Source organism: Struthio camelus, chromosome 4, assembly GCF_040807025.1.
Source record: "Struthio camelus isolate bStrCam1 chromosome 4, bStrCam1.hap1, whole genome shotgun sequence".
Classification (NCBI taxonomy): domain Eukaryota; kingdom Metazoa; phylum Chordata; class Aves; order Struthioniformes; family Struthionidae; genus Struthio; species Struthio camelus.
The window spans coordinates 85,310,393-85,334,779 of record NC_090945.1 but is presented as its reverse complement, the minus strand read 5'-3'; the positions used below and the strand labels follow the sequence as shown (position 1 = coordinate 85,334,779).

Sequence of the window (24,387 nt, the reverse complement as noted above, 5' to 3'; positions counted from 1 at the left end):
AGTATCTGCAATTTGAACACTGCAGCCAACTGTCCAAGTTGTGGACCCCAAAAGGAGAAGAAAGGGCATAGGCCACTAGAGCATGTATATGGTGTTAAACATTAACAAACTAGGTAATTTGTGCCAGAAGTGAGGTACCATTTCTCCAGATGAAAGTAGCTTTATGTAAGAAATAGTTACCAAGAAAGGAATTGAGAGCCTTTTAACCTTGAAGAAAGCTGCCTTATATTAACCTTTACCTTATGTTTAATTGAAGTAACTGTACATAAAATGCGCTGCATGCTTAGCAGTGTATTAAACATTTGGCTTATCTGTGCTACATAGAGAGTATGTGAAGGTAAAATTAAAAAAGGGATTTGTTGCAGCTCTATTCTGAAATGGTAGAGGAAGCAAGAGGAAGTGATGTGACAGGGTATTAGTTAAGAAACAGCATAAATATTAAAAAGTAAGTTAGAGACAAGTGAAGTGGTCTCTGATAGCTTATAAAGTTACGTAACAATACAATGGTAATGTAAGTTATTCAGAGTCAAAGCAACAGCAAAGGCCAGGAGCATACCCTGAGGCAAGGAACGTGTAAAGTTTGGATTTCAGCATATACATAAGGGCTTTGAACTGATGTCTGGGAATGTAAGTGCTGTGCAGAGGAAAGGGTCTGTGAAAGGGACAATACCATGGCCAGTAGTTCCTGAAGATCTCTGCGGCCTTGAGGAATGGGCCCAGAGGAACATCATGATGTTTGACAGTAACAAATATAAAGTCTCTCCCCGGGACAGAAGAGCCCCAGGCATCAGCAGTGGCTGAGGACAGGCTGCCCAGGGAGTGGGCCCTTCGGAAAAGGGCCTGATGGACAGCAAAATGAACGTGAGCTGGTGGTACGCTCTTGCAGCAATGAAGGCCAGCTGCATGTTGGGTCACACTGGTGAGAGCATAGCTGGCAGGTGAAGGGAAGAGGTTGTTCCTTCTGCCTGGCTACAGCTGAGTCCTGTGTCCTGTTCCGGGCTGCCAGTAAAAGAGAGAAATCAACAAACCGGCATGAGTCTAGTGGAGGCCACCAAGATGGTCAGAGGGCTGGAGCACGTGGCATGCTAGAAGGAGCTGGGTTTGTTTGGCCTGAGGAGGGGAAGGCTGCAGGCAGGGAACTGGCAGTCCTGTTTCCCTGCCAGAAGGGGGATTTAGGGGGAAGGCAGAGTGAGACTTTTCTTGGAGATGCCTGGTGAAAGGGACAAGTAGCAGCAGTCACACATGACAGTAAGGGAAAATTCTGACCGGAGATGGGGAAATCGGTTTCTTGCAAAGAGGATGGTTTAAGCACTGGACTGGGGCTCATGGAGGTGGTGGACTCCATGATTAGGGCTACAAAGATGATTAGGGGACTGGAGCATCTCTCCTATGAAGAAAGGCTACAAGAGCTGGGCCTGTTCAGCCTGGAGAAGAGAAGACTGAGAGGGGATCTCATCGATGTCTACAAGTATCGGAAGGGAGGGTGTCAAGAGGATGAGGCCAGACTCTTCTCACTGGTGCCAAGTGACAGAACAAGAGGTAACGGGCACAAAAGGAAGCACAGGAAGTTCCATCTGAACCTGAGGAAAAACTTCTTCGCTGTGAGGGTACCTGAGCACCGGAAGAGGTTGCCCGGAGAGGTAGTGGAGTCTCCTTCCCTGGAGATATTCAAAACCCGTCTGGATGCGATCCTGGGCAACGTGCTCTAGGTGACCCTGCTTGAGCAGGGAGGTTGGACTAGATGATCTCCAGAGGTCCCTTCCAACCTAAACCATTCTGTGATTCTGTGCCTCTCCATCCTTGGAAATAGTCAGAAGTTGACTGGATGAGACCTAAGCAACCGGATCTAGTTTTGAAGTTAGTCTGCTTTGAGCAGGAGGTTGGACTAGTGGACCTCCAGAGGTCCCTTCCAAGCAAAGTTATTCTGTGATTCTACGAAATATACATTGGAGTAGGTAATATATAAAATAAACCCTTTAATATGTTTTATATGCTAGGAGAGTCCAAAAAGGATGTTTGATTTCAGTAGTTCTTTTGGCATTTAAGTGTTTTTAGGGCACGAATAGAGAGGTGACCGAAGTGGGATGCACGCCAATTCCCTAAGGAGTGCATATCCACATGTTTTAATTGAAAGGGAAAGATTTTGATTCAGATCATTTGTATTATATGATCGATGTTATCTGAACTCGTGTATTTTCAGGAGCTCTGATTTCACAATACGCAAGTCGGCAGGATTTCTATGGAGATTGATTCAGGCAGTTGCACTGTGGCTTTTTTTTTTCTTTTTAATGCTGCTGTCGTACTCCGACTCTCAGTTGGAGCTGAGAAGTAATTTATTCTGTACCATTCTTTTGAAATCCACACCTGTAATGAACACAGAAGCTTTTTCTTTTTCCTCTGTGAGTGTGTAAATGGAGTTTCTCATGGCAAATTAGGTACAGCTAATTAAAATGATTTTGAATTAAGTTAGCTGCAATTCTACAGTCCGCTTCTAGTTCTAAACATCTCTGTGGTGGGGTGAATTGGTGAGTTGGTATATCTTGATCTTTAGCTGAGGGGAGCCCCAGAGTGGTGGAAGCATTTAGTGAATGGTGGGATGACCCTGAAATCTTTGAGGTATCCCTCCCCCCCTCCAGTATCACTTTTATAGACCTAGCACCCCTTCTGCTGCCTTCCAACAAAGCGTAAGAGAAGTAAAATAACATCCCAAATGTGATTTATTTCCTCTTTTCTGTAGGCATAATGCAGACAGTGACATTTTTAGAAAAGATGGCCTCCTAAAAGCAGCTGCAGACAGAGTAGGAAAACAGGGATACACAGGAAGGTAGGTCACTGAAAAGAGTGCAGCTGCCATTTTTTTAGGGTATAATGGCAATTGTATGTGGAGATGCAGTTTTAAGTGGCCTTCTTTTGAGTGTCCTGGTGTAAATGCTTGCTCTCAAAGAACAATAGCTCATGAATTTCACTGGTAAATGCATTTGTGCATGGGACTGTAGAAGCTACACTTATTTATGGCTGATGCTGGGGAATTAGGTAGGAGATTAAGCTGGCTGAGATTTGGACTTGACTCCTTGCAGATAGGATAGAATCCCCTGCCTGGTTAGTTATGTGCATCTTTTTCCTTCCTATTGCTTTCTTTTCCAGCTAACTTCTAGTCCTTCTGTCCTTTGAAACATGTGAGTGACACCTAACTCGTGTACTGACTAAACACTAAATCAGTGCAAATTGACACAGATTTGCCTCCCTCACTTATCTTTCCAGTTTGAAGTACTACTTACTTTCCTGCTGGAATTAGTATCAAGACAACTGTCAAAGATACCCCTCCTCACTCATAGCTGGTGGGCTGTACTGATCTGCATTTTTCAAAATGGAATGTGTTGAAGCACTTTCAGATAATACCAGTTGATGGCATAGATGTGTTTAAACTATTTAAAGTGCCAACAGTAACTATGGAATTGATGTTACCATTATTGACGTAAGAACAAAACGGTCTCTTAAAAGAGAATACCTTTGATGTAGTATTGTATCTGTTAATAGTTTTTGCTCTATTTCCTGAATATCAAATCTGTTTGTTAAGAAAGAAGAAGTAGTATGATCTGTCTTGTTTTAAGTATTCTGGGACTGCAATTTTTGAACATGGTTCATTTCCACTTCCCATAAACTGTAGACTTTTTGAAGCTGCATAGTTCTTGGCAATGAAGGTAATGAAATTAGTGAAGCTTTATGATATTACAGGAAGCACTAGAAGGTATGGGGAAGGCAATGCAAGCGCTACTCTGCCATCCTTGTTAGCCGCTTCCCACTTCAGACAGTAGCGTGTAAACCAGACAAGAGTAGTGTGCTAACTCTCTCCTGAACATCATTCACTTTTATTGAGTTCAAAGCATCTTTTGCTGTTTGGCTCTGGCGTGGGAGTAGTTCAGCAGTGGAGAAGACAAAATATCGGCCTAGGTATGGCAGCGTTTGGGGATAAAAGATTCCTGGATGACTTGAATCAGATTATACTTATGCCAAAGGTACTGCTATTTATGGATAAACATGTTGTTCAGAATCAGCATGCCCTCAAAACAATGAAATTATTCTGTACTGATTGTATTGAATCTTTACCTTTTGCAGACAGGTAAACATAGCAGCTGTGTGGTCATTTTAATGTCCTAAATGTTGCTTTTAGAAGGGTGCTGCAGCAAGAAAAAGGCATTTTGGGATGTGGGAATTTCCGCTGTCACAACTGTTGCGTATTCCACATTTTTTCTGTGTGACACTTGTAGATTCTTCTCTGATGTGGTTGGCTAGTATCCTTTAACAGTATGTGATGATAAAACAGAGGATGTTTTTTATATTAATAAATTCCTTTTTTCCAAGTCACTATTTTTGACTTTTTATATTTACACTAGGATCTATGAGCAGCTGCCAGAGGTGCAGAAGAAGCGAGAAGAAGAGAAGAGAAAATCTGAATACAACTCATACCGGCTAAAAGCACAGCTTTACAAAATGGCAAGTGTTCGAGCAAACTGCTACCCAGGAATAAGTTGGATTTTTTTTTTTTTCCCTCCTTGTGATCACAAACTTATGAAATTAACATTTAGTTAATATTATGCATTTATTTTACAAAGTCTAGTTGATTAGACATTGAGGTGAAATGAAAACTGTCTGAATGGCAGAGCTCAGAGGATTGTGATCAGTGGCACAAAGTCTGGTTGGAGGCCTGTAGCCAGTGATGTCCGCCAGGTTCAATACTGGGTTCAATGTTGTTCCAATTTATTCATCAATGACCTGGATGAAGGCACACAGAGTGCACCCTCAGCAAGTGTGCTGATGATGCTAAACTGGGAGGAGTGTGTGTGCTGCCGTCCAGAGGGACCTGGACAGGCTGGAGAGCTGGGCGGAGAGGAACCTCGTGAAGTTCCACAAAGGCAAGTGCAGGGTCCTGCACCTAGGGAGGAATAACCCCATGCACTGGGACAGGTTGGGGGTTGACCTGCTGAAAAGCAGCTCTGCCGAGAAGGACCTGGGAGTGCTGGTGGACAACAAGTTAAGCGTGAGCCAGCAAATGTGCCCTTTGTGGCCAAGAAGGCCAATGGGATCCTGGGGTGCACTAGGCAGAGTGTTGCCAGCAGGTGGAGGGAGGTGATCCTGCCCCTCTCCTCAGCCCTGGTGAGGCCTCCCCTGGAGTGCCGGGTCCAGTTCTGGGCTCCCCAGCACGAGAGAGACGTGGAGCTGCCGGAGCGCGTCCAGTGAAGGGCCGCAAAGATGATGAAGGGAGTGGAGCATCTCTCATGTGAGGAAAAGCTGAGAGAGCTGAGCCAGCTAAGAACTGCTGCCACTGCTCTTCCTCCCTAGCTATCCAACTTGTATATCATGTGCTTTGTGTCTGTTAAGTTCAGATTTTCTTGACGACAAGAAGGTTGAAGAGCCCTGTGCTAGAGACTCACTCACCTGGGTCAATCATGATGAGTTACAGGGAAGTTTCTTCTGTTCTCCCCTGTGCCCATGCATATATCTTATTATCTAGTATTTCTGTCTAACAAGGAGTTTGAATTTATATAGAGTGGGTGATGTGATATATGTACTGATACAATAGAGGAGGTTCATTAATCCATTCTGTCCATCTCCAAAACTGACCTCTGTGTCCCTTTTTAAGCTGCTTCAGGCCTCTATATGTTTAAGCTTCCTTTTAAGACTTAGTAAAAAAAGAAAAGAAAAAATGATTTGTAATACAAACACTGAGGTTCTAACCTGGCTTTTCATTCCTTTACTAACCCACGTACCATAAAATGTAGCCTTCTAGAGGACTCTGGACACAGGTAATAAACTGTATTATAGACATGAGTGCTTTAAGGGCATGCATTAAAAATGCACACTGATTTTCCACACCCCCCCCCCCCCCCGGCGCCTAGATTTTAAAGTTGCACTTCAGTTTTAGTGTTGCAGCTCTTTCCTGGCTGAGAGATCCCACTAGAGCTGGAATAATAGGTTTAGTTATTTGTTGGGGACAGCAGTAATCAGATCTTAAAACTTGTGCTTGTAGCACAATGTATTTTCCAGAATCTCTTTCACTAGCCTGAGAATCTCAGATGCCAGTGCAGAGAGCTGATGAATGCTAGCAGGCATAGGCTGGAAGTGACATGGTCAGCTGGAGGAAGAGAAGGAATCTCATAGGAAGTTTTTTTATACAATGTGGTTTTGATTCAAAGAGGGATGATGGATTCACTGAAGTGAATATTGTAATCTTTTGTTGTCTTCCTTGATGAGACAGAATAACTGTAGTGAGTAGCTATAGATATAGTGAATGTTTTGCTTAGAATTTTGTTGATGTGTTTTTGAGAGCATCAGTTTCTAACTGGATCTGACTGTACAAGCAAAAAACCCACAGATTTTGTGGAATAGCTCCGGAGAAGACAGAGTATTACGAGAAAAAAGTTGTTGTTTTGTTGCCTTGGCACAAAAGCTAGATTAATAACATATATAATTTAGGGTTGTATCATTTTAAGTGATCAAAAGCACTGTACCCGAACTAGAACCTGAGAGGGAGTTTCTTGAGCCATACGTTAATATTTTGGCTGACTTTCTGCTGTGCAGATGCTAATACCTAGCCAAGGAGTGCTAACAAAACAGCTGGGAAGGTGGTGATGTCTTAAATGGCCACTGCAGTTTGCTTAGTGAATGAGGGTGTGAGCACTTATTCTCCTCTCCCAGCATCTGTGGCTGAACTCCTGTTACGATAATGAGGGGTACTTGTATCCTAAGTCTGTTACATCTTGGTTATGGTGTAACATGGCTTTGGGACACTGGTTGCTTCTATTCCTGTCACTAATACCGAAGGAACAGACATGTAAGAAGGAAGGAAGGTTAAATTTTACAAAAATTGTAGTTTATCTCTGTTGATACAGCAATAAACTTTTCCACGTGCTCCTTAAGAAGCATTCTCTAATCATCCCGCTTTCCCTGTCTGAAGGCCTCTCTGTAGACCGTGCTGCTTTCCGCTAGGTGTTTCTCACTAACCGCAGTATGGCTGGAGGGGGTCAGTTAGCAGTACGGTGTGCATGCCGCTTCTAAACAGCATTTGAGGCCTCCCAGCCTAAGGGTGCTTAATGTCTGGGGAGGGAAGCAGTGAATTGAATGTGTGCGCACACACTGTATGTGCGTGAACGTGGACACAGAGTGTGCTGAAGTATAACTTGCAAGTGAAACTATCACACCAGTATTTAGAGGTGAGTGAGGTATCGCTGCATATTGATAGGAGTCTGCGAAATTCTTCTGAAGAAAAATAAACACCAGCTTCTTAAAAACATATCTTGAGCAGAAAGCAAAGCTGCTTATTTCCAGTGTGAGCAATAGTAGCTCTTGTGTGGGGCATACTGCTCTCTGGAGGCAGTGGATCACTTTCCATTAACTACAAGGAACCAAGGATGATGGATGTTCTTAAATTAGTGTACAGATTGAGGTGGGATGAATCTCAGTTTATTTGGCTCAAAATAGGACCTAAAGTTAATGAGTATATTTGACCAAAACTCAGTTTCCTTTTGTAAAGTACAAATTTGGAATGTTTGCAGAGAAACCTTGAGAAGGAACCTGTATCAATGCTGGTTTTGAGGTGTTTGTGTGCTACAGTGGGGCAGTGTGGGGCATTGCAGGTAGCTGGTAGAGTTTCACAGGCCGTCTTAGTTTTCCAAATTGTTAAATACTTAATTCCACCGTCTCAATAAAGTTATTTTTATCACAGGATGCACTTGGATCTGGGCTGGTGTTCTATCCCAATATTCCTTTGCTCTTATATTTTTATTTTCAAACAGAGCGTAGTGTTATACTAGCCAGATAAGGGAATGCTGCATGTCCTTGAATTTTGAAAACTGTACGGTCGAGGCAGATTTCTGATCTGGTGGCAGCATAAGTTAGAAGGAACTCTTTCACCCTCACTGAAGTTGGAATGAGTGTTGACTTTAACAGATATGCGCATTGCTTCTATTACTGAGGCTTTTTCATTAGATGTGATTAGTTTGTTGTCTTTGTAAATAGGTAGCATGGGAGGAACCTCCATAAGGGGGGGCATTTATGTATTTCCCCCCTGCCCTGTAAAGAAAAAAACAAAGTGCTAGCATTCAGGAACAGTAAACACTTTTTTTTAAATTATTGCTATTATTATTATTGCTGGGACATCTTGAGAGAATGTGTTCAAGACGGGGGCCACTAGGTGTCACTACCCCAAAGGGAAAAGCGCCTGTTTCTGGAGGCAGAGAACTGAACTGCATGTTGCTGCTTCAGAATAGCTTTTTTTAAATCTGTGGGTCCACCCCCCCATATTTTTTCCTCCTATCAGCAACATGTTGGCCTTTTGTTTTATAGTTACTTGCTATGAGTGGAGGAGGGAAGGTAGCATCTAGTTACTACCTGAGGTCACTCATTAGATTGCACAACGGCCTGTAAGCCCCAGGGCTGTTCAGGGACTCTGTGGGATGAGGCATTTTGAAATCCTACTAAGGCTTCATGAGTGTAGGAGTCACAGAGACAGCTTCCAGGCTGAGATCAAGGTCAGCTGCTTTTTTAAATATACATATACAGCTAAATAGAAATATATACAAATTTGTATGAATATATGTGTATATATACTATATATACAGTAGATATATGTATGCTGCATATTCTGTATGTGTATATGTGTGCATATATATGTCTATATCTAGCTATACGTACGAGCTGCACGTTGTGTTCATTTGCTTCCCCTGTGTGATGCAAGAGGCCACGCTGGGTAATGAGCATATCATTCTCTCTGCTGTTAATAATAGATGAAATGCCTAACGCTGTACTTCATAGTACACTTTTTAAAAGTCAAATAATATGTATTCGGTGCGTCAAGACTTCTGTGGTCTGCTGGTTGAGCAAGCAGGATGATGTGATATTTCATTATCTGAAATGCCTGTCTTGACAAGAACGGGTCACGCTAGCAGGTGCCTAGGGAGAAATGTAGTAATAGAGCTGTTGTGTGGCAATACTTTCTTAAAATGCTCCAACAGTCTTGTGTGTTTTAGTCCAAGGGGCTGAGACACCTTTAATATAATATGTGTGTATATATATATTTTTTCTTCCTCCTTCTGTGGATTTATATACTTGCTTTGTGAAGTATAAACTTCTGGTGTTCACGACATCACTGGGCATATTACACATTTTGCACAGTTTAACTGCAGAAGACTTTTACTTTTCATACCAAATACTCTGTTTTGTTTTGTGTGTGGTTTTTTTTTTGGAAGCAATTACTAGTTAGTTTTATGTGATCCCTCCCCCCCCCCTTTTTTTTTTTTTTTTTTTTTTTTTTTGAAAGAGTCAGTGAATTCCTTTTTCACCTGCTTCAGGCTATGTGTGATTGTATAGTACTTCATCATTTCCCCTTTAGTCGTACCTCCCCCTATCTCCACCATGGTGAAGAGTCCTAATTTATTCAGCTGTTTATTGTATGAAACACTTTGCATATTATCTATCACCCTTGTTACCCTTCTTGGTATCTCTTCTAGTTTTCCTGTGCCTTCTTAAATGTATTGCAAAATGGGGAATGAGATGCTCAGGGAAAGCTCAGAGATTTGTGTTCAGGAGGTGATGAAGAGAGACCTACATCATAGTTGCTTGGGGAAACAGTCTGTCAGCTAATGTCAAATTGTGCTCTGATTCTTTGGGCTAGTTTCTGACCATTTCCACAGTGACCAGCACAGGCATATCCTGGTGTTTTTCATACTGATGAGTGGGGAAACAACTGGGCTGCATTAGCTGTCCTAGGCTGTGTAAACAGTAATTTCTTTCAGTTGTGTTACCTGTTGATATCTTTTTCAGAAAGCTTATCAATGATATTTTAATCTTAATGTCTTTATTCTTAAAGGATTAATATTGATATGTCATTTTTGTTTTTATATTACAGAAAATCACGAACCGTGTCTTAGGGAGGAAGGTACCTTGGAACTGATAAGAATCTCGTGTTCGAACAAAGGTGTATTGTGCTTAGTAAACTTATAGCGTCTTCCTCTGTAAAGGCGGTCGTGAAGCAGATAACGCAGTAAACACTTGTGCAGCATATGCTTTGTGATGTTCAATAGTGTCATTTTTGTACTAATATAATCCGGCCTTATTTATAAGGTATTTTAAGGATCAGTGATTTAATGTGAATAATAGGCTTTTAAATAAATGGCTGTTGTTTGTAGTGCTATGTACCTCCAAGCGAATGCAGTTTGGAAGTATTTGGTTCATAATATATTTATAATAACCTGAATGGAATAACTGTTTTAAATATTTATTTTAAATTGTTTTTAACAATGATTTTTAAAAAATTTTTTAATTCCTATTTCAATGTAGAAAACCTATTTGTACTGTTTTGTATTGCAAAAAAACTCTAATAAATAACATCAAATCAGTTTGTAGCAACTGTTAAAGGAAGTGTATTCACTGTTCATATGGACAACATCTGAAGAAACTGGGCTGTAATCACCTCTTAAGTTCTCTGTTGTGTAGAATAAGAACTTAAAAGGTAACTAGTAGGAGCTATAAAGTTGGCCAGTATTAGTGCTTGAAAGAGTAGATGAGTCATGAATTCCATTTACTGTTTGCATGGTTTGCTATCTCTCTGTGCTAACCAGGAGAGTCTGATCAGGAAATACTCTTTTTGTTGTGTTGGGGAATTTTGATTTCCCTTCTTAAAGCAGACCCAAAGGGGCTAAGAGCTCTTATTTTTGTTGGTGCTCACAAAGATATCTCAAATACCACGTTCATGAATCAAAATAGAAGTAAACCAAATGTACCATTAAAATTTTCCTAGCTGCTCTAACCGTGACAGTGATGAACTGATAATGGAAACTAAGTCCACTGAGTTTTGTAAGCAGTGCCTGGAGGAGTCCCCTTAACTTCATTAGATACTTGCATATTTCACAGAATCACAGAATCGTTTAGGTTGGATGGGACCTCTGGAGATCATCTAGTCCAACCTCCCTGTTCAGGCAGGGTCACCTAGAGCATATTGCCCAGGATCACATCCAGACGGGTTTTGAATATCTCCAGGGAAGGAGACTCCACTACCTCTCTGGGCAACCTGGTCCAATGCTCTGTCCCCCTCACAGTGAAGAAGTTTTTTCTCAGGTTCAGCATATTTGCAGGGTATTTGATTGTACACTCAACTAGCATCAGAGTAGCAAAAAGGTGAAATACAGAGATAAAGATTGTGATTCTCGGTGATACGTGCCTGAGGTCGGTTTCATTTACTTGTCATGGTGAAGTTCATATGATGTATAAACAGGAAAAGACACTTGAGGAAAGCTAAGTGTGTGCAAACAGTGTTTTCTTATTTTCATACTACCAAGTTTCCTGTAGTTAGGATGCCCATAACATTTTAATTCAAAAAATGACTCTAATGGTACATCAGCTTCAGCAAGGCAGACGTTTTGGCCACATGTGTGCACTAAGAATTTCCTGGAACGTTTTATTCAAGCCCATTTGCTGAGGCATCCAGTGGTGGCTGCGTCTCAGCTTTGCTGACTATCCTAAGCATTTCCGTTGGGATGTAATGAATCAAATCCCTAATTCTTGGGAAATAATGCGATTCCCTTGAAAGTCAGTAGAACTACACTAAATTACCTGAGAGAATACTTTTCCAACTGTCCTGCGCTAGTGGTAGCTCATGCTGTTAAAGCAGCTATAATATCCTACCCCAGAGTCAGAAAAAAATAAGAAAATGTGACAATGTATCTGGGTGTACTCTGTTTATCAGAGTAGCATGCAAAGTACTGTTTAAAAAAAAAAAAACATACAAAACCACAGTCTAATATGTTGGAAGACCATATTTGGTCTGGTCTCAGAAATTTTAAGTTAAAAGAGTGGGTTAAAAAATATTACAATAGCAAGTGACTGTGACAGATGAGCTTTCAGATTTGCTTAGATCTTTAGAGCTTTTCACTTTTCAAGATCTGTTTTTACTTGTTTGCTCCTTCAACTAACTATTTTCCTTGGGATCAATTTGGATGGAAGTTGCTGCTATGCCTTTAAAATGTTCTTCTGGGGCTAGAAAGTCCGTTTTTTAAGTTGCTGAAGCAGAAGATGCTAAAGCCTGCTCGTACTGAGGTTGGTCATGCCCGTTCCTCTCATATACATACGAATGGACTTGTTTCCCTGTGATAAGAAATTCACCTGTGCTGGAGTCGGTATGACAAGATCTTGTCTTACTGGGTGCTCATTTAAAGCCGGTTAGCTTCTTAAATATACTTTTAAGCTTTCAACTGGTGGAAAAAACAACCCTAATAAAGCTTAAGGGTCCTGCTGAAGCTTCGGGGTATGCTTGGGAGTCGTCCTCTTGTGTTCAGGTAATACAGATGATGGTTGTTTTCGTTTAAGTGTACACACTGCCTGTGTGTTGTTCCCTAAGAAAAACATAGAGGTCAATGATCAAATACGATGCAGATAATGAAATGTAGAGGCTATCCATTTAAGCTAGTTGGCGTTCCCATCCTTATATAGGTAGAGATAACTGCGTGTTGTGAAAACCTTTAAAAACAGATGAAGAGCTGCTGCAAAAGCTTTTATTTAATCTTATTTTTAAAAAAGTTTACCAAGTAATCTAGCAGTCACTGTCATTCTGTAAATTGTTAAAGTTTCAGCTTGAGAGCTTTCGCAACAAATAGCCATAATTCCTCATTTGGTAATAGTAACATAGCTTTTTTTTCCTTTTTCTAGTGGGGAGGTGGTTTTGGTTCAAGTACACTTAATGTATTAGACTGTGTGATCGGAAGATTGTGTTTGGATGTTTTACATTGGTCTTGAGCTGCACAAACAGTTTACTCTTTGCTTTCTGAAGTACTATAAAGACAATATTCCTTTTGCCTTTGCACAAGGTGGAGAGGGAGAGGCAAGTCTTGTAGAAGAACATTGTGAAGTTATTTTTCTCCCCAAAGGAGTGAGCACCTGGAATTCCAGATGAAATCAGGAGGAACTGCAACTTTTCGGAGCTTCTGAATATTGGATCCTTTATGGCCAGGTTATAGAGGAAGAGAGGCAGGTGGTCTCCTCATTTGTGTACTCTAACAGCGTTCCTATCTATCCTCCACTTGATTCCTTCCTGAAGGATGCTAGTGCAGATGACTCATATTCATTCCACTTTTACGATTCCTTGTTGTCATCAGGTCAGATAAAGCTTGTGCTGGGTGCAAAGCCTCCAGTGTTTATAGTTCTTTGGAAGGAGACTGTTGACATTTGAAGTCATTGATTCCAACACACAGAACTTCTTCCCAAGACTGAGGAAATTATGCTTGTCTTGTGTTGATTCCAGAACGGAGTCATCTTTTCTTAATCCGCTGCTATGCAAAGACTTTGAGGGTAAGTTCTGCCAATCTTTGATTGGTTAAAGGGGGCGGAGGTATTTCTGTGGGGCCCTAGAGGAGCAGGCTTTTTGTTCTAATTTAATTAGTAATGCTCTTTGGTCCACATTTGCCATGTTCCCCTACAACAGTTATTGTGCAGGTGCTGAATGTGTGTGTTCGCGATGATGTGCATGTGTTGTGATCAGAGTTGCTGTCATAGTTGCTATCTCAGAAAAGGGGAAATAGCAGCACAGTGTTCTGTTTTTGGCATTGTCTCCAGAACCTGAAAGCAGCCTTGATCTAGTACTGTTCATTTGCACCTTGTTCATTGCCGAGTAAATGTAATGACTGGTATTTGGCTTTGGACTGCCTGTAGGTGTACTATCTGCAGATTGGAGTTGTGGTAGGAAGCTGGATGTGTGGTCAGGATGACAAGGCAAGGAAATGGTGGATGGAGAAGGGGATGTAGAAAGATTCTTGATGCTTTAAAAGTTCTTTTTTAAAATAAGAAGCTTATTCACCTTTCAGACACGCTTCTCGTTGACTCTTTCTTGATGATCTCCACTGGTTCTAACTTTTGTGCTGTAAATACCATCCTGATGGACCTTTTATAATAGTCTGATGAATCCTCTAGCTCTTAATGGATGTTTCTAGAGTCTTTTCTATGGAGAACCAATATCAAATTAGAGGTTTGCCTAATTAGGCAGTGATGGGAGAATGACTGAGGAGTTTGAGCGGGCGCTGTTTGGGACATGTTCTCATCTGTTATCGCTGTTAACTGGAAAAATCACTATGGAAAGCAACTGGAAGAGTGATGTAAAAGGAGAGTTGAAGTGTGTGACTTCCTTGGGGAAGGAAGGCTGAATGCCTTTGAAGCAGTGGAAACGGAAGACAGATTTGTCCAATGCCAAACCAGGTAAGCTAATCACTTTTACTTGTCTGTAAAAGCATCCTGGTTTAAAATGTACTACTTTTTCTGAAATGAGATCCTAATGAAGAAGGAGTGGTGCTTCCTAGTTGGCTGTTCGCTAGTCCAGATGAAACTTTAATCACGTAAAGAAGACTTTAATATATACTTATTATAATTTTCCTTTGCATTGCATTTATTAATTCACCAGCTGGGGAGCTGTACTTCCATAAAGCTTAAGCTGTAACATAAAGTCATTAGACATGCTCGTTGCAGGCTTGACGAACAAACTCGGCTGAACCACTATAAATGAAAAAGGCATGCTTCTTTCACACAAGTGGGATTTGAAAGTCAAACTTTTATTAATGTTTTTCTCCATACATCAGCAGATAAACTGAATTCTCCAGGACAAATTAGACCCTGCGGATGGCTGAATGACCTCCACATGACAAATCAAAGCCGTGTTGATTAATACGTTTCTGGAAGGCACTTGGATTCCATGGTGATGAGGACAGCTATAAGGACTCTAATCAGAGACACTTTTAATACAGTCTAACTGTATTCATATGCCCTAAAAGACAGGGCTGCAACCCTGTCGCTTTATAGCCTTATCAGAAATAGGGTGACCAAAACTTCAGACTCCTTTTCTTCTCATTTTCCCATAGCTATGTTGGCTCCTCTACCTGAATGCGATTTGATGTGTCTCATGAATCGCTATGCCATAGGGGGCTTGTTGCTGGTTACTGTCAAGTCTGAGTCATCCACAGATGACTAGCCAGTCCTTGCCCTTCCTCTGGAGAAGGGTAAGTCTCTTAGACTTTTTGAGACTTGCTGATTGGATCTAGAGGTCATAACGTATCACTTATGCTTCATGGGCTCCTGAAGGCCTGTGCACAAGGAGCTGAATTTCTGTGGTATTTTGTGCAGGTTGAATGGTCTTTTCAATGGATGATTTTGTGAGTTTGGTATAGGGAGACCATTTCTTGGCCTATGTATCAAGGCAGAATTTCTTATAAATGGCGTAGAGCCCTTATACTGCTCTACTACTGCGCTTATCCTTTGAGCCGTAAGAACAATGGCGTTTTTGTTGACAAATCAACAAAAAGATGCGGAAGATCCGAAGGGTGGATGCCCAGGATCGTAATGAGCGCCCAACCAGTGCTTGTGAGATTCAGACGTACTGGTTACCTCCTTCGTGAGTATGAAGAACACAGGGAAGGATGAGCGTTGGGGAGGACAGGAGCAGAGCATACTGAGGTGGACAGAGATACCAAGGGGCTCTTTCTTTCTCAGTTCCACAGCTGAATGATCCTCCTACCCCTGCCTCACACATGCTGTTCTTGGCTTAGGTAGCGATGCAGAACCGCCTGATCTGTGCCGCAGCTGCCTGGCTCTGTGGTCTAGCTGTAGAATACATTTGGTGCCATAGCTTCTGTAGGCTTTTGTCAGTGGGGATATCAAGCGATTAAAGCTGAAGGCAGGGATAAGGATGCCTGTTCCTTCTTACAAAAAGGCCTTTTATAAGCTGTTCTGGATAATTACCAGCTGTTGCTGTCTCCAGCCACATGTAGTGCCATGTACCTCTCCATGGCCTAAAACTACTCTGTTTCCTTGTGACGGTGGGAAGCAGATACAGCCTGCATTAACTTAGTCCTAAGATTGTATTAATTTTAGGCACTTTTACCAAACCCGGGCTTGCTCCAAGCACTTAAGCAGGTTAACTAGGAGTTTGTACTGGTTGAGAAAGTGGAAGAATTGAGCAGAAAATGACTTATGTGTGTGTGGTAATGGTGAAGGCACATCTGTTGGGATGATTCAATGGGCCAATGCCTTAACAGCAAAATACTTTGGAAGTGGCTAATGTCCTTCGTGCTGCCTATTTGACATGTGTGGGATAAAGAGCTGGTGTGGGAAGATTTTTTGGAGTCTGTCAGCTGCTGACTATCAAACTGCAAAAAGGTTTCCCTCTGGCTTATGATCCCTACTCCATCCTGGCTCCTGGCTCCCCCTGCCATGTCATTCTTGACCACAAATTGCCCTTTCTTAGAAGGATATTCACAGCGCTCTGCAGCTCTACAGAGTCCTGTCCCTCTGGACATTGCTGATTACATTTTTCTGATGGTTGAAAGCTGTGTCATCTGTTTGAATCTCTCTTAGCTGTGTTGTGTGCCAGGCTGTTGATTTATGGCTCTTTTATTGCACTTCCGTTGAGCTGTCTGGATTTGAGATGGAACGATAATGCCCTCTGTCATGGGGCTGCTGAGAAACACACAGGTCTATCCTTTAGAGTGATTTTATTTTTTTGTAGGGTGTTTTGCTGTCCTCCTGTCCTCTTGTGGAGAGCATGGGAACTGTGCAACCCTTCCTTGGTGAGTTTTCGCAGGGGATTTTCCAGCTTCAGTGAGTACTTCTTAGTGCTTTGTAGAGCTCAACCTAAGAAAGGAGAAAGATGTTTGTGACAGCTTGTGGTGAGAATGTGGTGTTTCTGAATGGCACTTACCCTCCTGAAAAATGCTACATCTTAAGGCCACTTGATCATTTGTTAATTGGGGCCCCTAAAGCCCTGCTGGGCTAGGGAAGACTTCCAGACAGCATGCCAGTATGGGGGTGGCTAGGCAGGAGCGAAGCAAGCTCCTGAGGTCGCGTAGGGAGATGGAGGTGTGCTGTGATGAAATCCTGTGTTCGCATCGAACAAGCTGACTTAGAACTGGACCAGCAAGCAGTGTCAGCATAGTGCTGTGCTTTGAACCGGCCTAGAAGGCACAGCCAGGTTGCTTCCAAGCCTCCGCGCAGACCTCCGAGACCACATACTTAACCGGGCTATGAAATTGCAAGACAGTCTCTGACGGTGCTGCTGCCAGAGCCGTGCTATCTAGACTTGCCCTGGGAAGCCACAGAAATGTTCGCTGTCCCCATCTCTCCTGAAGTATGTCACCTGGGACAGGTGAGTGCAGAGACTCCTTGAACACTCTTCTTAGCAGTGTCTTGCAATTTACTCCCTTGTCAGATGTGGGACACAGTAAAAGCGTATCTTGAGAGTAAAAAGTTTTAGAAAGCATTAATTACTAGGGTTAATCAGTATTATCATTAGGGTTACTAATAATTTAATGAATTCTTAGGGGTCTGTCTAAAATATCACCTTTGATGCTTGAACTGGAGCTGGTGTTCACTTACCTGGTCCCTTTTGCATACCCTTTTGCTCTGAGCAGCAGCTTGTGCTGTTTACATGCACAAGCTGAGCACTGATTTTAACTCAGTGATAGCTGGAGAGAGAGAAGCTTGAGGGATCTCTAACGACCAGCTCAGTCCAGAAGCTGCTTTTACGTTTTGTCTGAAAGGCATCAGGGCCGAACAAAGCCTTTTTCTGGAAGAGTGTGCTGTTAGTGAGGAGAAGGAAGGGGTGAAGGAAAAGAATGTCCTTGATCCTGGGAATAGCCACAGTGGCTGAACCCCATGGGGAAGTTGGATGCTGGCACCCCTTTCCTCTTAAAAGAAATATTATTAATAATAACTGTAACAACCTACTGAGCATCACATAGGTGTCTGCACTGTCTTGTTCCAGCTTTAGACGCTGCCGAGGTGAATGGAGTTACTTAGCTGCTTTTTCTTCCTCCTCCGCTGCCCTCCTTGTGTACGCTGTGCAATGTGTCGTGTGTTGGTACCACCTCGTGGACCGGCTCGCTCGTTTGCTTGGAGCAAGGAGGAAGTGGAAGTGGCTGTGGGGAAAAATGGGGCAGTGTTTTGTGAAAGAAAAATGGTGGGTGGGTGTGTATGTTGGGGGGGGGGGGGAAGGGGTCCAGCCTCCCGTGCAGGGGCAGGGGGCTGCCCTGGGGACGCGGCGGGTGTGCGCGCGGGGGGCTGCCGCTTGGGCTCTTGTGGGATGTCCCGGCGGGGGGAGCTTGAGAGCAGCCTGCTCCGCCAGTCTGGTTTTCATTAGTCAGCCCAGCTCGGCCAAGAAACACAGCAATAAATAAACGCGAACAATGCCATCCCCCTCCCTCTAGCCACCCCCTCCTGCCGACAAGCCCAGGATGCAGCCGGGTGCCTGAGAAAGAGGGCTCCGGCTGCCGGCGAGTGGGGCAGGCCGGGGAGAGTGAATGGGGGTGGCGGGGAGAAGCCGGACGGAGGGGAGGGGACCTGAGTGCATAAGAGAGAAGGCTGGGCCGAAGGCGGCGAGCAGAGGCGGTGACAGCCCTGGGGAGAGCGGGCATGGCGAGGCGAGCCCCCCGCAAGCCCTGTAGCTGGAGGTGCTTTGCCGCTCTTTGGGGAGACCACTTTTTGCTCCTGGGGCTGCTGCTTTTGCCCAGCCAGGGGAGTGCTTCTGAGTCACGAGGTAAGAGCATGGGGATGGAAGGGAGGGATCGGTAAAACCCCAACTTTGGCCAGGACTGGAGGGAGAGGATGTGGATTGGGGTACCTCCGGGATTTATATGGGGAGAAGAGAAATGGATTTTTCGGGTGCATGCGGGGTGGCATCCCTGGGTTTGAATGGACCAGCTGGCCAAGGGGCAGGTATGGGCTCCGATTCCTCCCCTCGACCCTACAGTCCTGCTGGGGAAGTGCCCCCCAACTCTGCTCTCTTGACTGGTCCAGCAAACCCTATCCCAGCGCTGCCTGGGGCAGGACAGCTGGGCTCTGCGCTATGACTCTATATGGTCTGGTTGGGAGCGGAGGGCTGGGACAGGCAGCCTCCCCCTGCACGGAGGGGAGGGAGACAACTCCTTATCCCTCTGGTCCCACCTTGGGTCCCCACAGCATCGCTTTGGATGCCTCTCTGCCTCAGCAGAGGTACCCCTCTCTTCTCCATCCTATGGCAAATCACCCCGGCTGGAGAGGAAACAGTCTTGGTAGGGTCCGAACAGCTGTCCCAGCTCCAGACCTTGGCACCTTGAAACAGAACTGGGAGTGACTTTTGTTGTTGATGAGGTGAAACCTGTTTTGTTGTTGTTATTGAGAAATAAGCAGTTTTCCCCAGAAGTTTTTGTCGTCCTTCAAATTCGGTCATGTGTTTATGTCAGTTTGGTGAAAGCCTGATGGGGTTTTGTCAGGCTGGGTTCAGTCTCTTGTGGTCTGTTTTCCATCACTTCTTTCTTCTGCAACCGAACCAAGAAGCTGGGACTGATTTTTCTCTGTGAAGCATGATTTTTGGAGCCCTGCTGGATTCTCTGTTGCTGCTGAAAATAAGTTTTCCAGCAACTCTTAAGCTTGAGAGACCCTTGTGAAGTGTGTATCTGGGAGAGGAATGGAGAGTGTAGTGGGAGCCAGAAATTTCTATTTGGATAAAGGGGAGAGGAGAAGCAGACAGAAAAGCTGCCTTGCTTGCTTCGGCTGGAGTCTGTGCGCTATGAGGCTTGTGTTGGGTCTTGTACATCCCCTAACATGGGGCTGCCCGGATGAAATGCTAGCAATGCTAGGTGTTGCTTTGATGGAGCAGTAAGAATGTCTGAAATGCAAAAGCAACACTGTTCCAGATGAAATGTTCCCAGAAAGGGCTGGGAATGAGTGTATGCGTTTTCCGGGGAAAAAAATTAGAAAGGGATGGGAAACCCCCTCTGCAATACATTTTGGTTTATTTGACTTAGATTTTAAGGCCCTGTCTCATGCTCTGAGTCTCTCCTATTCCCAGCCAAAGCTATAGTCAAAACAGCTAGAAGCTTAATATAATAACCAAGAGGTTTTTATGATGTGGCCTGAAGCCCAGCCCAGTAATCCCTGCAGAAATGCTGCCCCTCATATCGCATCTTCTCCCCAGACAGCGTGGGAGAAAGATGATCTTTGCAGCAAGCATGGAAAGAGAGAGACCCCCCCATGCCATCTGTAATCTTTTTTTTAAGATATTTTCTTTGGTAGGTGAAAACCCTGGATTTGGCCTGTTGGTCATGTCTACTATGATCTATCTTCTCTTCTTCTCTGCCTCCTGATGGTCTGTGTGTGGAGAGAGAGTTTTTATTTGCCCTTCTGCTCTGCAGGAGCAAGTTAAGAAAAAATAGTTTTGTTTTCCCTTTCTGTGTCATGGGAAGGCAGAAGAGCAGATAAATTTGTGATTGCCAGAGCTGGGCAACTCTCTGTGCATCTCGTCTCCACTCTGCCACTGCCTACCCTGCGCGATTGAAAGCAAGTCGCTTCACAGTGATGCCTCAGTTTCCCTGCCAGCAAAAGAATTATTTATGTCTATGGGCTTGGAGGCCTCATTAATGTTTTTGGAGGAGGTGAGGAGAAGGAAACTCTGGGATCCTGCCACCTACCTTATCTACAGTTATTCATGGAATCTGATTAAATGCTATATATAATGAAAGCTGATTAAATGCCACCACGTGGTATCGCAGAATGAGTCTTTGCGAGCCCTGTGTGACAGACGCAGCCGTGCTTTGGATAGCTTGATCATTTTAAACACTCAGTCTGCAGTTTCCAACTAATAACTTCATCTTTTTTCAATAATTTCATCTTTAATGTTACCTCAAGCCAAATCTCCCCAGATAGTTGCATGGGGAATCAAAACAAACGTACAAAATTATGAAGCCATAAGCCCTGTTTTTCCACTCCCTTAGTAAATAACCTTGCCCTTTATTGGGGAAGGTTACTAGTATCCAAGCTTTCACTGACAACGTTTGGTTTGGCAAGGTGGCCCATCGCTTGATGTTCTTGCTAGACCTTATCCCTTCTTCAGCGTCTTCAGCGGCAACGGTTTTTTGTTGCTGTTTTCCAGGCTTAAGTCATCAGTAGCTGCTTGTGCTCCTGCAATCAAATGCAGCCACATTGCTTATGAAAAAAAAAATCTTAGAAAGTCTGCATATCTCTAATTGAGCCAAGGAAATTACTTGTACTGCTTTGCCTTGGGGAGTTGGGATGACTCAGACTCAGTACTACAGCTATTTTAGCTGTTCTGCTCCATTTTCAAGTCCAGCTCTGGCTAGAAACAAGCAGAAGATTGTGGCTTGCTTCTATTTGATTTCTGTGTGATTGAAGCAAATTTCCTGATGCCATAAATCATAAGAATCAGTGGAGTGAAAGCATGAAGAAAAAAAAAGCTGTTTGTGTGATATAAGGCCTAAATCTGATGTCATGAAACTTTCAAAATAAGCAGGAAGAGGCAGAGCTGAGTGCTAGTTTCTGAACCTCCACCCTTGGTTCATGATTGTTTTCAAACTTTGCAACCTCTGGGAAGAGACAGTTTGGGTGTGTTCGGATGGTGGGAGGATGGTTTGGTTAGGGTGGTTGGAGGTGTTTTGCTCTGGCAGCTCAGCTCTGCTAGGCTGGGCCCACCTGTTCGGTGGTAACAGGCTGGAAGTGTTTACTGTCAGTTTCTGCATCTCTTTGGAGCAGTTTAACCTTAAACTAAGCCTAGCCACAGCAATCCTTTGAGCAGATTGTCTCCTAACCAAAAGATCCTAGTAACAAAGGCACTAAGAAACACACAGACTCTCAAAATATCTGCAGTGGGGGTGATGTTAGCAGCGACTTGAGCAAGGGAAGCAACCGCAGTGCAACCCCTTACCAGTGCAAATATTGCTTTAGTCGGCAAATGTGGCGGAAGAGGAGAAGACAGAGCAGGGTCACGGTGGGTGAGCTCTGCCGTCTCGTCCCCAGAGCTGCCCTGGCCCAGGGAGATATCACCCATGCAGCTAGTCAGCCCCCTTCACCAGGGCTGCGATGCTGCTCCCTGTATAGATTTTGTGTTGGCTGAGGGGGTTAAGCTACAGATTTTGGGCCTGAGCACGGTCCCAGCGGAGCAGAACGGGAGAGTGGTGGTGTCCCCAGGACACTTTGAGGAAGAGGGCTGGTTCAGTGACATGGGGAAGAGGGAAATGCTTTGAGTTCAGTGCTGGTTTCTGGCCCACAGTAACAACTAAGAGATGGCCCTGGGTGTGTCGGTCAGAGACACCAGTTTTTGTCTCTCCCCTCTTTCTCTCAGTGCGGTTGCAGCGGAGCTCTTGCTGTCAGCGGTTCGAAAGAGAAATCCTTGGTTCCTTTATGTGTTCACCTGCTCTTTTCTTTCCTAGGGCTGCCATCCCAGGGAGAACTGGTCACCCCGCACTGGCTCCTCAGAGGGCGTAGCAGACGAGCTGTCAGCCTAGCGGAAAAGGTGAGCATAGAGATGAAAAGAAACGTGGCTTCCTGTCCCCTGCATCAAGCAGTCGGAGTAGGGAAACAGATCTTGCAAGGGAGCTCTTCATTGCAAGCAGCGTTCAGATCAGACAGAGGTGCTGAGTTTTTGCAGGAGCTGGGCCCTGAGTGGTTTTTCATTTTGTGTGTTTTTTTTTCCTCTTAACGAACTCACTGACTTTTATGGTTCCAGAAATAACCACCTTCTTATGTGCCAGACAGACAGGTCCAGGGCCGCCGCTGTTGCCCAGAGCGGCATTGATAGCAACTCCAAGAGGGTTTTTAGATTAGTCCTTACTGCTAATCTTCAGGGAAACAAGAAGTTTCATGACTGTTACACTCGGCTGCTGCCACTGCCAAGGTACATTTGAGGATCACAAGCATTGTACTACTCGAAAAAGAGTGACCCTTCCCTTTCCCTGCACAGTAACAAGACGGGGGTGGGGAGCTGTTTGGCAAGGGAAAACGCTGTAGTTTTTATTCCAACGGACTGATGAGAATGGAAATCAGGTAGGAAAATCCAGAATGCAGTAGCTGTCAGCAGGGTTGTAGCATATTAGCATCTAGGCTAACCCATCTCACCTGCAAGAAGAGCGGTTGTATGTGTGTGGCTTCGGGCTTCAAGCAGGGCTGGGGGAGGCAGAGGATTCAGTAGCAAATCAAGCATGGCCTTAAATATCAGGCAGTTGGAGGGATGGCCAAGAGCTGTAGGGTCTTTGTATGGGGGTGAGTGGAAGGCAGCTGGGTAGTTTATAAAAGGGAAAGAGAGGTAACTCTCTGGAGTGACTGGAGATGGTTTGGCCGGGACACGTAGACCAACACTGCTTAGCTAAGGGGAAAGCGCTGCAGAATTTGAGACTGGTGTCCTTGGAAAAGTCTCTTCCCAGAGCTGCTCTGCTGGTCGTCAGGCCTTCCCATCTGTCCCCGCCATCTCTAAATCCACTTTGAGATGCTGTTGGTGACCCTTGCCTGTGTTTGGCACCTTTCCCAGCTCTGGGGTCAACTGGCTCAGCAGCTGCCCATTGGCCTCAACAGCTGGTCTTTATACCCAGCAGCTGGGGAGGGTCTCGGGGGCTCTGGTTGTCTTGGAGGCAGATTAAACTGGCTTCTAGCGCAGAACAAGCACCGATACAAATCATTGCAGGAAAACCTTCTGTTTGGGGGCTGAATAGACTTGTTGCTGAGGAGATTCAGTGCTGAATATCATCCTTCTGTGGCCCCTTTGGTGGTAACTCCTTGGAGCAGGAGCTGAGAACCCAGCTTTGAAGCAAACTCAGAGTGTCTCTAGGTAAGAGCTATTGGACTGTCTGTGACAGCTCCAAGAAGTAGATACCAAGGGGTGAGTCAGTTCCGTTTCCCGTCCGTAAAACAGAGAGGGGTTTGCAATGCCGTGCTTCCTTCAAGGGACTGAGTAGTGCCTTTTACTAAGGGAACAGGGAGCAGGGAAATCTTCTGGTGCACCGTTCGTATTGGTGGTGGCTGCTGGGAGACATGTCCCTCCAGCAGCTGAAATAGCTTTCGGCGTGCCCTGCCCATATCAGCCCCTTGGCACTGAGGATCCTGTGGTCAGTCTGCAGAAATGTCCCCTCTGTTCCAAGTAAATGACAGTCCCAGATCAGAGTGGCTCAGCCTATATATAGGCTGGAGGGCAGTTGGGATGGGGAATGTGGGACAGCAGGAAGTTTATTTATACTCTTGCAAACATGCCACTGGCCAAAATCGCATCAGGCGGCCATGGGTGCCGGGAGAGCCCAAATCATATGGCGCAAATGTGCGGGGCCGTTGGCTTCTTGCAAGCTGCTCAGGAACCCCATGATCAGTAGCGGTAAAAGGCCAGCCACCGTTTGGGTGGGGAAAGGGGGTGGGTGGGCAAGATCTGTGTTCATTTCCTGGCATCTGTTCTGCCTCAGCTCGCTCCAGACAGTGCGAAACAACAAGGCTCCTGTTCCTCAGGGGAGGCGGGGAGAGGAAGGGTGGTCAAACCCAGGAAGAATGCATGCTGGTGGTGGTGGGAGAGAGGGGAGGCTTTGTGGGGGAAGGACTGTGGGAACCAGA

At 44.5% G+C, this 24,387-nt stretch overlaps 2 protein-coding genes across 9 annotated transcripts in view; both read left to right on the top strand.

The window, feature by feature from the left end:
- The window catches only part of ALMS1 (ALMS1 centrosome and basal body associated protein), a 75,771-nt gene extending 65,362 nt beyond the window's left edge, over positions 1-10,409 (top strand). For 2 of the 8 annotated variants that reach the window (XM_068943820.1, XM_068943824.1), the window contains 3 exons: positions 2,738-2,824; positions 4,395-4,494; positions 9,905-10,392. In XM_068943820.1, the coding sequence (XP_068799921.1) occupies positions 2,738-2,824; positions 4,395-4,494; positions 9,905-9,949 (232 nt within the window). In that variant the 3' untranslated portion in view covers positions 9,950-10,392. Of the gene's footprint in view, positions 1-2,737; positions 2,825-4,394; positions 4,495-9,904 lie in introns of all 8 variants that reach the window. The other 6 variants (XM_068943822.1, XM_068943825.1, XM_068943823.1 and 3 more) reach the window with 3 other exon arrangements.
- A 7,756-nt stretch (positions 10,410-18,165) lies between these two features.
- ADAM33 (ADAM metallopeptidase domain 33) overlaps positions 18,166-24,387 on the top strand; it is a 46,464-nt gene continuing 40,242 nt past the window's right edge. Inside the window, exons 1-2 of the mRNA XM_009681843.2 lie at positions 18,166-18,562; positions 22,230-22,312. Of these exons, the coding sequence (XP_009680138.2) occupies positions 18,439-18,562; positions 22,230-22,312 (207 nt within the window). The 5' untranslated portion in view covers positions 18,166-18,438. The remainder of the gene's footprint in view (positions 18,563-22,229; positions 22,313-24,387) is intronic.